General features: G+C 48.2%; 1 protein-coding gene across 5 annotated transcripts in view; it reads right to left on the bottom strand.

Annotated features, from left to right (window-relative positions):
- Nucleotides 1–13798, bottom strand: part of TMEM8B (transmembrane protein 8B) — a 29200-nt gene that overhangs the window by 10680 nt on the left and 4722 nt on the right. For 3 of the 5 annotated variants that reach the window (XM_037491867.2, XM_037491865.2, XM_037491866.2), the window contains exons 2-10: nucleotides 12647–12836; nucleotides 12065–12272; nucleotides 6070–6203; nucleotides 5502–5770; nucleotides 4659–4984; nucleotides 1684–1777; nucleotides 1401–1524; nucleotides 1174–1316; nucleotides 829–1007 (exon numbers count right to left, since the gene is read on the bottom strand). In XM_037491867.2, the coding sequence (XP_037347764.1) occupies nucleotides 829–1007; nucleotides 1174–1316; nucleotides 1401–1524; nucleotides 1684–1777; nucleotides 4659–4937 (819 nt within the window). In that variant the 5' untranslated portion in view covers nucleotides 4938–4984; nucleotides 5502–5770; nucleotides 6070–6203; nucleotides 12065–12272; nucleotides 12647–12836. Of the gene's footprint in view, nucleotides 1–828; nucleotides 1008–1173; nucleotides 1317–1400; nucleotides 1525–1683; nucleotides 1778–4658; nucleotides 4985–5501; nucleotides 5771–6069; nucleotides 6204–12064; nucleotides 12273–12646; nucleotides 12837–13798 lie in introns of those variants that run through there. The other 2 variants (XM_054689694.1, XM_037491870.2) reach the window with 2 other exon arrangements.

Genomic DNA, 13798 nt, shown 5'->3' with positions numbered 1-13798 from the left:
CAAAAGTTGCCATGAAAAAACAAGAAGCCCAGGGCCTCCCTGGTGGCACAGGTGGTTGAGCACCGCACTGTGAAGCTGTCTGCAGCCTCTATCTACAGTGTGGGTTCAATCCAGGCAGGCTGGTGAGAATCCCACATAGCGCAGCAGACCTCTCCTATCTCGCCCGCTGCTCCCCTCAGCATTGCATTTCGTCAGTCTGCCTGTTCTGTACCCGACTCTGTCTCTGGTGAATCCTCTCACCCTCCCATGCATCTGGCCTGTACCCCAGTTCTTGTATAAATAAATAAATCTTTAAAAAAACATACACAAGAAGTCCAGAGCAACAGAATAGGGAGGTATCTTTTCATAATATAATGAAGAACATACTAAAGATGCAGGGATCCCCAGTACAATGGAGAGTATGAGCACGTATAAGGAAACCTTGCATCAAACAAGAACATAACAAAAGTGAGGAGTCTCCATGCAGAGACATGGATGACGGTGTAGATTTCCTGTCCCCGTGCAAAAGAGAACGTGATGGGTGTGGACACAACTTCATACTGTACGGCAGGGTTTCTCAGCCATCATGTCAAGGTCAAGGTGCCCAACCCACACTGTCTCCAGTAACTGTTATCTTATGTTCACTTATTCCACCATGATCCTAACAATTATCATGTTCGACTCGTGCCATGATATGAAAAGACTGGGAAGCACTGCTGTAGAAGACACAGTGAGGAGACTTCCTCACACTAAGGTGTAAACATCCCAAGCCCATGTAGGACACAGTGAAATACAGACCCTCACCACCACAGATAAGGACTTGGTAAAGAGACAAATGCCACCACATACCGTGGAGAAGAACATGGTGAAGGTATAGACGGCAGCTTCTAGCACATATCGGCTCCGAATGGCCAGGACCACAGGTGGCAAAAACATGAGGTTGCTTAGGCAGAGCAGTAGTGTGGACAGCAGCTGGAATCCATAGGTGAGTGCATCTGCACTGTCGGTACAGCCCCAGCCCCGCCACCCTGCAGGTGTGAAGGACACAGGGTGGAAAAGGACAGAGGCAGCCCTGGGTTCTGCAGATACTTCTGCTCACAGCCTTTGCCCACCCCTACACTCTAGTGGGTGTGTGTTCTCCCCTTTCCTCCCCTTCTCGCCAAGGAGGCTCCCTTGCCAGCCCAGCCAGCTTACCAGCCTTGCACTCGCAGGCTGCATACAGGTAGTTGTGTGTGCGCAGCAGCTTGCACTGGCCATAGGGCCCACAGTCATCCACGCACGGCGACAGGAAGGTACGCAGCCGTACCTCGGCTGTTACATTCCGGCAGCGTACAAACCTGTGTGCACACACACTCTGGTGGTCACCTGGGGCACAGGGAACTCCCTCCCCTGCCATGCCCTGCCCACTCCAAGTCGCTCACCGAGGTCCCACCCCACATAGGGAGCGGAGGGTCAGAAACCAGGTCCCTGTCTGTGGGAAGGGAATTCTTAGCCTGGCCACTCTGGAGGAGGCACTGACGGCAAGGAGGAAGCCAGCCAGGGATTCTGGGGGGGAAAGGGAGGAGAAACGTGTTATGTGAGGACAGGAGCTAAGAACCCTCACCCATCTGCCCTCATTCCCTGGAGACGCTAGTCCAGCCGTCCTCCATACCATCTCCCACTGCCCCCTATATCTCCAGCCTCCTCCACATTCCTCATGCCCACCTTTGGAGCAGGTCACTGCTGCATCCCCCAGGCTCAAGGGCACCTCGTGAGTCAGGCATCCAAACACTGTGACATTTTCCTGGCGTAGTGAGCTCTAGGGAACGCAGGTATGAAGATGAGGCCATCATGCCCTCCAGGTCCTACCACTCCCACCCCTTACACCTCCCCAGGAGCCCCTCCTGCCCCTCACTAGACACCTTATTCCTGCAGATGGTCTCTACACCAAAGCATCCCCATCCCCATTCTTAGAACAGAGTAACTAGAAAACACTGACTTCCATAGCAGAAAACTTTCAAAGACCTACAAGAAGGCAAGACTTAATTCTAAATCCTTTCTTTGGGCAGAATTATTTAAACTCTGTTCAGGCAAAAGAAAACACTGCTTTTCCAGCCCCCGCTAGGTTGAAGTTTGGGGGACAGGGGCTATTGCTGGATGTAGAAACTAGTTGAGAACAAAGCAAGGCTGTCAATCTTCCTCACATCTTCACGCAGGTCTGAGGCAGGAAGCATGTAGAGAAATGCACTCTCCCTCAGGTTCTGAGCAAAGATAACAGAATGCCTAAAGGACTAAATGTAGCAACCTGGCTGGGATTAAAATAAACTAATATCCCATTTGTAAATATAAGGGGTTGTCCACAAGAATAAAGGTAACAAGATGCCATAAACTCACCTCCTTCTAAAGGACTGAGGTAACATTAAATATATATAACAAGATGCAATAAATACATGAGGTAACTTTAAAAAACCAAGATAGGAAAGTAAAGCCTATCCTTAGATGTGGGCCATATATTTGATGCTTCCAAGTAATCAAGAAAGAAAACCTGATGAGTTACCAGACTTGTGAGTAGAGAAGACGAAAATTAATCAGTTTCATGGGAAGCATAGCAGCTAAAGGGATGGTTCTCTGGGAGATGCTCATCAAAGCAGCCTCCTGCCCATGCATCCTGTCCTCATCCACAAGTTTCATACAATTTGCTGGTCCCCTCCCTCAGTGCAAGCCCAGGGCAAAATGCCAAACATATACAGTAAAAAGCGGAGGGAGCCACAGAGAAAACATCCTCTAAGTAAGCAGTTCTCTGATCCAAAGGGAAGAGTCAAAATAATTGTAGGGAGAGATCAAAGCAGATATGTCAACATACCTTTCAGAACAGATGCAGGCTGTAGCAAGCATCTAAAGCGTGGAGCCAGCAGAACAGCATGCAGGTGGATAGAATGGAACCAAGTGGCCATTAGAGTAAATGGACAAAAGAGTAAAAGAACAAAGAGAGGGGCTGAGTAAGAGCTGCAGGGGACTGGGCCTCTACTCTCAGGAAACGAGTATGGATGGGGCTAGCCTCTGAGGGGGCGCTATAGTTTCAAGGTCAAATCAAGACTTCGGTGTCACTGCCCAAGGAATAGCAATAAGCAAACACAAAATACATACAGTCTTAGAAAAAGAGTCAGAGAGAATTTGAGTACTTCCGGTTGAACAATCCACCCTCAACTGCCCAGCAGTACCACTAGAAAGTTCTGAGCCATGTGCCATAAAAGACCACATCAGGTCACAGACCAGGTCCCAGTGTGGCTGTTAAGAAAATGGTCCCTGACCTCAGAGCCCCAGAGTAGAGTTAAAAGGATCCCTTGCTAGGGAAATAGTACATAAATTATTAGATCAATGCCACACTAACACAGTGGCTAATGGCTGATAGTCCTTGATCAGCACTAAAAATAATGACTAAGACATACAGAGGCTGACTTCAAATGTGTGAATTACACAAAGGAGAGAAGGCCCAAGATTCAAACCAGTATTAAGAAATTCCCCAAAGAAGGACATAAATTCTTCCATTCAGGTTAAAAAGTTCACATGAAAATTCAAGATGGTAACCGGCAGCAGTTCACATGAATCTGACACAGGGCACAAAATTGTGTATGCCCCTTGGTTACAACTACATAAACAGAGGTTCACATGGAAAAGGACTCAGAAGACACATAGCTTTATGTCTTCTTCTATTTTCCAAAGCTTTTCCATGTGATTCTATTATTTTTATAATAAAACCAAAAGTAAAAATACACAACTGTTTTGAAGAAAATAAAAAGGAAGGAAAGGAAAACAGCCCAAAAATCTTAGTTCTCCACAAGCCCCAGGTGACCCCACAGTGTGATACGGGAACTGAGAACAGCAGGCTGCTCTCAGGCTGTGCACATGCTGCCTAGCACCCAGATCTGACCGCCATGGATCATTTGTTTCAGAGACATGAAGACCAACAGAAGTGTGCCCAGCGGGAGACAGCAGAGGAGCGGGTAAGGTCTAAGTCACTGCGGTAGCTCAGCTTGGGGGAAGTTGCAGGGCATCTGAAGGGTTGTTGAAATAGGACAAGGGTGTAACAAATGTACCACATGATGCCAGATGTTACAATAAGGGAAACTGGTGAGGAAAGAGGGCAACAGGTCAACTTTCCATCCTTTCCACTCAATTTTTCTGTAAGCTTAAAACTGCTCTGAAAGTCTATTAATTAAAAAAAAAAAAGGCAGAGATAGATGTACTTAGATATAGATTCTAGATCCAGTAAATCTAACAAAGATCAGTGGGTAAAAATCTGTGGATTTCAATAAAATGTCAGGAATGCCTTTGGCAATGAGAGCTGTCCAACGTGGACTACGTGGCCTTAAGAGGTGAACTCCCCGTCACAGGAGATATGCAAGAGAAGCGAACGCCTGCCATAGAGGGGCCTGCCTCAGTGAGGGGGAGTTAGCCCACAAAACCAGGATAACCCAGACACTCTGAGATGCCCTGGTGGACCTCATCCATTTGCAGTCAGCACTCAGGGCATGCTTCTGGGCCAGGGCTGGGCTGAGATGTGGTCCCTAATCATGAAGTTGGAGGAACCCTGGAGAGGCCTCCAGTTAAGGATCCACCCACATACCTGACACTTTATCCTTCAAATTTCCCGTAGTTTCACCACCCCGCTCCCCTGCCCCCAATTCTCCAAAAAGTACCACATTGAGCTGGAGCTCCAGGCTGAGGACCCCTCCGCTATCCAGCACTGGCAGCAGCCTCAGGGCAAACACAGCTGGACGCTCAGGGGGTAGGGCCACGCTGGGGCCAAAGAAGATGTAGAAGTGGACGGAGAAGGTGTCCAGCTCATTGCGCAGCGTCGGGCGCACTGGCCAGCAGTGTTCGGGTGGGGTTGTGGCCCCAGGTCTCTCCGAAGGGGCCCCAAGGGATGGCAGCTCTGGAGGCAGTGGCTGATTGCCCAATGACTGGGGCATGTTCATGGCCGCTCCAGGAACCAAGGCACGGGACAGGCTGGGCTGTGGGCACTCTGTGAGGCAAAGGAAATCAGAACAGGGCCTGCCCCTTCACAATCCCGCAGTCCCAACACAAACCAGTTCTGCGACAGACAGAACATAGCAAAGGGCAAGGAGCGTAAGAACTAGAGTCAAGTGTCCCTTGGGAGTATGGGATATTCGGAGTCACAGGAGAGTATCCAAGGGTCTCCTGATGGTCACAGCTAGTGGACTGTCATGTAAGAGGGAACTGAGGTCATTTCTTCCTCCCCAAAGACACTGAACACACTGCTGAAACAGGCGGCAGGCCCTCTCACTGATGCCCATAGAGCATGGGCTTCAGCAAGGATGGTGCCACAGAGCAAAAAAGTCCCTTAGCCCCAAATCAGGTGCAAAAAAGTTCCAAGGGAGTGTGAAGGAGCCTGAATGGGGTTGGGGAGATTGCAGGGACATGGCAGAGAGGGTCCATGAACACAGGCGCCATGCCAGCCTCTTCCTAGCTACAGATATCAGCACAGGCTGGGAGACTGGGGCAGATGAGGAGCTTCTGACCTTGCAACCGCACACACAGCTGGAAGCGGACAATCCTGCCAGTGCCCCGGGATGGTGCCTCCACACGCACGTAGACCCAGTGTCCCCAGGGAGGCAGAGCCAGCTCCAGCTGACATACCGAGGTACTTCCACAGGCCACAGAACTTGAGTTGTGCAGGGGTGGGGCCTTGGGACGTAGGCGTAGTGTCAGGGGGCAGGAGGATGCCCCTCGGCCCCCCACACACACCAGCTGCGCTGAAACCCTGTAAGTAAAGCTGGGCACAAAGACCCTGGGCAGAGGGAAGGTTGGGGGTAAGAAAAGACAGGGTACAGAGAGGTGAGAGGGACACCAAAATGAGAGAAGCACAAGGAAGAAGACAGTGTGTAGAGGGGTAGGGGACCCAGAAGGAGCAGAGCCTTTTGGGGTCTCCCCCTATGCTGGGAGAGAGGGAGGCAGTAGTCCAACCAGTACTGGGGGCTCTAGGTGGCTCAGCAGTTCAAGCTGGCCAGAGAGAGAACAGGAACAGCCAGGTAGGCTGAGAAGCCGTTTCCTGTTTGAGGGCCAGGTTTGAGGGAGTATTTGACTTACTTGTACAAGGCTGAGCGATTGTGGGGGGAGAGGGTTTGCTCTGAGGGACGGCCAGGCACCAGCACGGCAACATCCAACAAACGCCGGACAATCAGCTGTGGCTGAAGTAGGTACTGACACTCATCCTGGAGACCCTGAGACAAAAGTAAGGGTGACGGGAAGGGAGAGACAGGGTGCTACTAAATCAAGGCACAGAGGCTGCTGAAGGTTGGAGACAAACCTCCCATGGCTATGGCTGAAGTCCCCCTAAGCTCCCAACCCTTCCTGCCTAAGCAGTAATTTCCCATGGCCACCTCTGTCCTTACTGGATCTGCAGGTTCTGCTGTGATCTTCGGCACTAGTGAGGGCTTGTAACTCATTCCCAGGCCTCCAATCTGACCACTCCTCCTGAGCATTCCTGTTTCAGTTCCTGAAACATCTCCAGTCCAAAGCTCTACCCACTAATTCGAATCTTTCGAATTTCCTTTATTCCCCACCCTGCCCCTTTCAAGTGCTTGCCTAGTGTCTAACACCCATGTGAAGCGCCACTCTTTACCTCCCTGACAATCTCCAGACTATAACAACTTGAGAACAGGAAGCTTGTCTTATTCTATTTCTGTTCCCCCAAACACAGAGTCTAACATAGAATGCACACCTTACAGATGTATGCTGAATGAATGAATGAATGAACGAACCCAGTTGGGGGTGGCTCTGATCTTTATGAAGCCAAAGCCTGTCTTCTGACTCCTCTCCTACTTGCACTGCCCCAGGGGACCCATAAATACACCTGCTCCTTCTGCCTCACATTGTGTTTCTTCTGTTACTGGAGAACAGCCATATTTCTCTGAGTTGCTCTTCTGGAAAAAATCCCCAACCCCTTTCTACTCAGCTGACACAACCCCAAAGCCTCATCACTCTTCAATTAGCAAAGTCCCACTTGTTCTGGATCCTCTTCCACAGCATTGGCAGCGATCTAAGTCCTCAAATCTTAGTAGTTTGGGGAAGGAGGAGATGCCTGATTAGATCTTCTGGACAGAGGGCCTTATGCTGGCACAACTACAGCCCACTGTTCATTTACATGGTCATTCTGAACAAAACATACCTCTAAACTTAGTACTTGGGACCAAAGTTTCAGGTCCTGGCATCCCAGTGAGTTCTGTGCCATGGAACAAACCAGCCAAATCAGTAACTTCCAGCATAGCTCCACAAGGCTAGGAGACCCCAATAGATGCCAGGTCAAAAGATCTTATTACCGTCTGCCATTATCTGTGCCTTTTGCATCACTGCATCCCCAATGCCTGGCAAACCACCTGGCAAATATTAGGTGCTAAGAAAAGTATCTGTGAGTTAAACTGTCAAGAAGAGGGTCCCTTCAGAGAGCTTCTGAACCCACCTTATTGCTCAGAGACCTACATCTCTGCTATCCCAAACAGATGTCCCTTATCTTTGTGTCAAAAAATGCTGAGGATCATAAATATTATTACAAGGCATTTCATCAACCCTACTTCCTATGGCAGGAAATCACCACCACAATCATCTTGTGATGAATGAGCCCCACGGGGCTCACACTCAGGAGGAGGCTGCTGTCCCTACTAGCCAGTTCAGACAGAATACCTTGCTTGATGTTTTGCTTGCTATTGGCTTAAGTGATAGATCCACGGACATGACCTTTCTGATTAAGATGTGCTCCTTCCCTTAAACCATATAATGTGCACATCCAATACCTCTTCCTTATTGTGGAGGTGAAAATTCAATTAACGGAGCCCAAGAAAGGTTTGGGGGGCATAGCCCTCACCCTGCAATGGGATCAGAGAAAGTATACCTGATGTCAGGTGCTCAAGAGCTGCCAAGGCAGAAGCCAAGTGCGAGAGTCTAACCTGAGTCAACGTCAGCTCTCATGGGAGGAACAGAGTCAAAGCAAGGCCAAAAGTGCAAAGTGAAGAGGAACAGACTGAGAGATCTGGCAGTGGAAGGCATTAGCCTGACTCCTAGACTGTCCTAGCATGGGTGGGCTGGGTTTCTTTAAAAAGACCTGAGTAGGGTAGCCAGGGTCAAGCTCTGGATGGGGCTTGCAGACTGAAGATGCCCAAAGATGGCATCTTCTCTGTGAGACTATCCCAGACCAGAGCACAGCCCTCAGCTCACAGTCAGTCAACACCAAACAACATGGAAGTAAATGATTGTTGGGGCAGGATTGGAAGCAGAAAGACCAATTAGGAGGTTATTGGTTACTGCAGTGACCTGGAAGCAAGCTACAGAGGTGCACAGAGAGTAAAAATAGACAGCATGCTTCAGAGAATGCTTTAGAAGTAGAGTCAACAAGGCTTTTGGAGGGAAATAAGGAGAAAAGGGCAATCAAAGATGACACCCAATTTTGGGACTTACACAACCGGTGGGTGGCAGAGCCACTTATTAAGAAGGAAGAAACGTGGACTAGGAATCAAAGAGGTTTGTAACTCTTGGCTTTGTTTTGATTTGTACATACTAATTTTGAGACATTTCTTAGACATCCAGTTGGATATGTAAGCAATTGGATATAAGATCTGAAATCAAAGAAATTAGGACTCAAGAAAATACCTAAAAGGCATTAATTTATAGATGGTATTTAAAATCACTGTGTTGGAGACCTCTAGGAAGAGAAAGGAAAAATAAAAAGAAGTTGTCCCAGGACCAAATATTGGGGCATATGGCTAAGGATCAAACAGAGAAGCCAGCCAAGGACATGAGAAGGAATGGGAGGAGGGCAAGAGGAAAACCAGGGCAGCTGTGCAGTCACAAAGACCACAAGGAAGATGTGTTTCAAGAGGGAAAGAGTAATATAAGGCACTAATTACCAGCTAGTTATTAGTTAACTCTGGGTAAGGGAAGTGGGGAATGGAAGGAGATGAAGGGAAGACTTACTTTTCACTGTATGCCTTTTGTACCTTTCAAATGTTGTACCATGGGCATATATTACCTATTTGAAATATAAATAAAATAATTTAGGAGGAGGAAGAGTTGAAGGAGCTGTATTAGCAGATTTTAACCACTTTCAATTTCAGTTGAGACACTCAGCCATGCTGGCTCCTTGTTGACAGATCCAACCAAATCCTTTCTTCTGTGCAATCTTCTTTCCTTTCCTTGATTTCATGATTTTACCTGCTTTCATCCACTTCAAAATCTTGGGCTTGGGAAGAGGAGGCATTTGAGAACTGTATCCCAAATATCTGAAGGATTTCCCCTAACAAGCCACTGGAGGCCAGAAATTACCCTCAACCCAAAGGCCAGCTCCTCATGGCACACTGAAAGCTGGGCACATGGTATACAGAGGCTCCAAGACAGGAGAGATAAGGAGGGGGAGGGTATGGGTCAAGATGGATAGGTTGACAGGAATAGGGAGGAAGGAAAGGAAGAGAAATAAGATCAGTTTTGGAACATGAGTTTGAGAGAAGACGGCAGAAAGGTAACAAAAATTTGCCATGTCCCTACTATGCGCCAGGTTCTATGTGAGGTGCTGGGAATGTAGCAGTGAAGAGCACAGCCACAGAGGCTAGCAGAAGTATGGGACTAGAGCTCAGAAGGGTGGCCTGACCAGGCAAGTCCCTTCCCTTTATAGCCTTTTAAGTTTCTTTATCACTCTCAGGATAAAGTTTAAACTTCTAGGCCCTTCATGATCTGGCTTCTTCTCACCCCTAGCCTAGCCAGCCTTCCTCAGCCACTGCAAAAACCACCCCACACTAAAGTACTTCACTCCCCTCTAAGCTTTAGCCCTCACTTCTTCCATTAGCCCAAAATTTCTTTCCTTGCTTTCTCAACATTAGGCCTCACTTCCTAAATTTCCTAAAACCACCTCTACCACATCACCAAGCTGAGTTAGCCGTTTCTCTTTGTCCTCTTAAAACATCTCCTGTGCCTCAACAATATACATCTTATTTGTGTCCCTAACACCCAAACCAAGGTCTGGGACAACATAGGTGCTGAAGGCTAAGATCTAAAGGGAAGTCTAAGCTCATCCGCCAAAACTGAGGAGGGCCCTAGAAACAGCACAACCTTCTTATCTCTGGGGCTCTTCAGCTCCCACCCTAGGATATCCCTGAAGCCACATTAACTTCCTATGATATCCAAGCCTTATAGGAAGGCAGGCAGAATCATGGAACAGAGAGGAAGTAAGTCAAGAAGACAAGAGTCCTACAGGAAGGCTCTGGAAAATCCACCTACAGACTTGAATCTGAGGAATTAACCAAAGAACTTAAGAATTTTTTAGATGCCCTGATAAAATGCCAAAAGATAATCAAATTTTTAAAGAAGATCCTTGCTGCCCTATCCCCCACTCTAGAACAGACCTGAAAAAGAGATCTCTCTCATGGTGCCCAGTCTGTGGCCACTCATGGGCAAGGTATGACTGAGTCCTCATCTCTCATCTCACAACACCCCCAAAAAGCTCTGCCGACTAGCACTCCAGCTTGTAGTACCAAGCCTCTTGGCCTCGCTTGCTATCTCTAGATGCAAATGTGCATGTCTGACCTCTCCTTGCCAGGCTCCCACAATCCCAGCCCAGGCATAGGCCCTAGGTTCCTCCTGTTTACCCAGAAAGGTTTTTTGGTTAACTAGGGCAGCACTTCAGAATTTTCCCTGTCAGTTCTCACAAAAAGTCAAGGATCAGAATTGGGATCAGCACAAGGTTTTGGGGATTTGGCCAAAGGCTTAATAAGACATTCCACCCAATAAAAGAACCCTGACTTCTGATGGGAGTCAACACTGACATAGAAGCCAGAGCCATCCCCAAGCAAGCTCCCAACACACACTTATCCAGAGGGCTCCCGGGTCTTGACAGGAAGTTCTCTTGTACATCACTCTCAGGGAAAACAGGTCTATCACTGAGGCCTTAAGATGCTACCTTGGCCCTGATTCACCTCTCTGACGACCGTGGTGCCCGTACACTTGTTACTTAGATTCTCAACTCATTCGAATGCATTATTAACACTTCTTTGAAAGCTGAGTTACATTATGAAGAGGAGAAATGAGTCTGACTGAGTCACAGAGCCCCTGCCCTCAAGGAACTCGGCCTGGAGAGATGTAAATGGGTCAAATCTTCACCTGATCAAAATTTCTGCCCCTCCTAATTCTCAGTGCCCAAACTGACTAGACTTCTTGCTCTTTAATGTCCTGTTCTTTACTTCCTCACTCTGCTCATGCTCACCCCATCACCCTTACCATTGGCCATCCCACTCTAACAATGGTCAGTTCATCAAAACCCCCTTCCCACAAATGGACACAGTAAGAAACCTATAGATCCTCTCACTATAAAGAAGAAATCTGGCCTGTCCAACACTTGGAAGAGAAACATTTGGTATTTCCTTCCCCTCCAAACCAAAATGGAGAAGTATCCTGAACTTTGAGCCTACCCTTCAGACATTAACACCTTTACTCTATGGAAATCAGTGCTGATATTTGGAGGTCAGGAAGGCAGCAGGCAGGTTGGACACCAGCTGCCCAAAGCCCATTTTATAGAGGGTTTCCCTGCCTCAGAGTGCTCTCCTATGCACTCCATTGGGTGGAGGGAGCTGAAATTACAAAAGAGGAATGAATTACCCCAGATGGACTAAGAGCTGGGCTACAACCTAGGAGAGTCTGTGGGGTTATGGTAAATCAAGATATAGCACAAGACCATTCCTGGGTCTGTACAGTAGCATCGACCAGTCCCTGGCTAGCTTCTGATCATCTTGATTAACCCTCTAGCTCACAAAAGAAAAGTATACTACTCAAAATCTCAGGGCGTCTGACTGATTCTGAACTCTTGATTTTCCCTTCTGCTTACCTGACCACACTATGTCCTCATAAGGCTCCCAAATTGCCTCCTACAGATCATTACTTCTGGCCCTAACATATGACCTGCTGACCTCGGGTTATGCTTCACCCCAGCCACCCTAATGCTATTGCCCACTCTGGCACAAGGCTGATGTGCCAGGTAACCCATGGGGGGAATTCAGTAGAGATAAACATTTCTTGCCCCCCTCCCTGGGCAGCATCAACCCACCTTGACAGAGATGTGGCCATGGGCCTGGGGAAGGTGGGCAGCCAAAAACCAGTCCCCGGGTAAGGGGCTGCTGACGTTAAAGATGCCTGAGGTGCGGTTAGGCAAGGTCCAGCTGAGGGTCAATGAGAAAACCCCAGGCACAGCCGTGTCCCCTGGGAAGTGTGTATGCAAGGGATTGATGACAGGGGGTGCCCCGGACCGGAAATACCTGGAGAACCAGAATGAGGAAAGAAGAAAAGCAGATAATGGGGTAGGAAACAAGAAATGGGGGAAAGAGAGTAGAACTGTCACTCATAACAGTAAAATAAATGGATTCCCTATACAGACATAAACAACAAAGTGGTTCCAGGTCAGGGGTCAAGGACAGGAGGTAAAAGGACAGTTCAGGCACTCACACACACAGTCAGACAACAGTCAAGAAATGAACAAGAGACAAGACCCTCATTCAGTCACACATCAGTCTGGACAAGGATCAGGGGTCAGGGTCAGGACATCAGTTAAGATATTCATAAAGGCATTCTTTAGTATGGAAGAGAGTCCAGGACTGGAAGTGGGAGTCAGAAGGTTAACTCAGGCACTCACACAGTCACACTTTGGTCTGGGCAGTGGTCCCCAAAGGTTCCCCCCTGCTCCTTGAAGATGATGAGGTTCCAAACAGCCAGGAATGTGTCCTCGGGAACATGGAAGTGGAAGAGTTCAGTGCTGGCAAAGGAGCGGAAAGGACTCAGCTTGCGGGGCGAGCAGGTGGAGTAGTCAGTCAGGAAGAGGCCTCCTGGAGAGCAGGTAAAAGAAAATGAGCAGGTAAGACAGAGGGCATTTCCATTAATTAGGAGGCACCTGTCTTCCTCACCATTTGTTGAGCACTAACTCGACAAAAGCTCTCCTCTGAACCAAGAATTGTGTCTCATGCTGCTCTAGCCATTATCTGCATTAACATTTGGAAAAAAATGACCCCTTTTAAAAATAAGGAAACTGAGGCTGAAATCTAGACCAAACTGAGGATTCAAACCAAGATCTACCTAAATGCCAAACCAGAACCCTTTATATGATCTCACAACCGCTCCTCACTTAGAAGCTATCATTCCCTTCTTTCTCAGACTAACAAAACAGTGTGTGTGTGTGTGTGTGTGTGTGTGTGTGTGTGTGTGTGTGTGTTGGCATGGGCTCTCACACCACTGAGCAGGCTGGAACTCCACCTGTGGGGCTTGGGAGTCAGCATGGAACTGTGTAACTTTCTTGTTCATTTCTTCCCCTTTCTGTTCCCCTGTGGTCAGGAGCAGTAAAAACCTCAGAAGCTTCACAAGAGCTGTCTGTACACTGGGTCAGGAAGGTGGGGTAAGGCTGCAAGGGGCCTGCTTGGGTGGCAAAGGCAAGGACAGAAGCTGGCAGGCCACCATGAGAGTCACCAGAAGGGGAGGAGGGAAGGAAAGTCATCAGGTCCTCTGGGATTGAGGCGCAGTCAGGGGGTCGTTTCCCCACGGGAGGCCTGGTGAGGCAGTCAATTGGTGACCTACTAGAAGTTCGAACTACTTGAGAATATTAATATTTGGAAAAGGATGGGGTGGGAGGTAAAGAGGAAGTGGTCATCTCTAACTAAAAAGCCATGATACCTAGTCACGGTTGTTAAAAGCAGAGCCAACCTGAGCAGGAAAGTCTGATGTCAGCAGCTAGTCAGGGGCCTAAGAATTGCTGAACAGTGAAAAGCAACCAGCAGTTCAGCTAGAAAGAAGAGTG

This window comes from Talpa occidentalis, unplaced genomic scaffold, assembly GCF_014898055.3.
Source record: "Talpa occidentalis isolate TD23 unplaced genomic scaffold, MPIMG_talOcc4v2.1 talOcc4.7, whole genome shotgun sequence".
NCBI lineage: Eukaryota > Metazoa > Chordata > Mammalia > Eulipotyphla > Talpidae > Talpa > Talpa occidentalis.
This window is presented reverse-complemented; position numbering and strand designations above follow the sequence as displayed.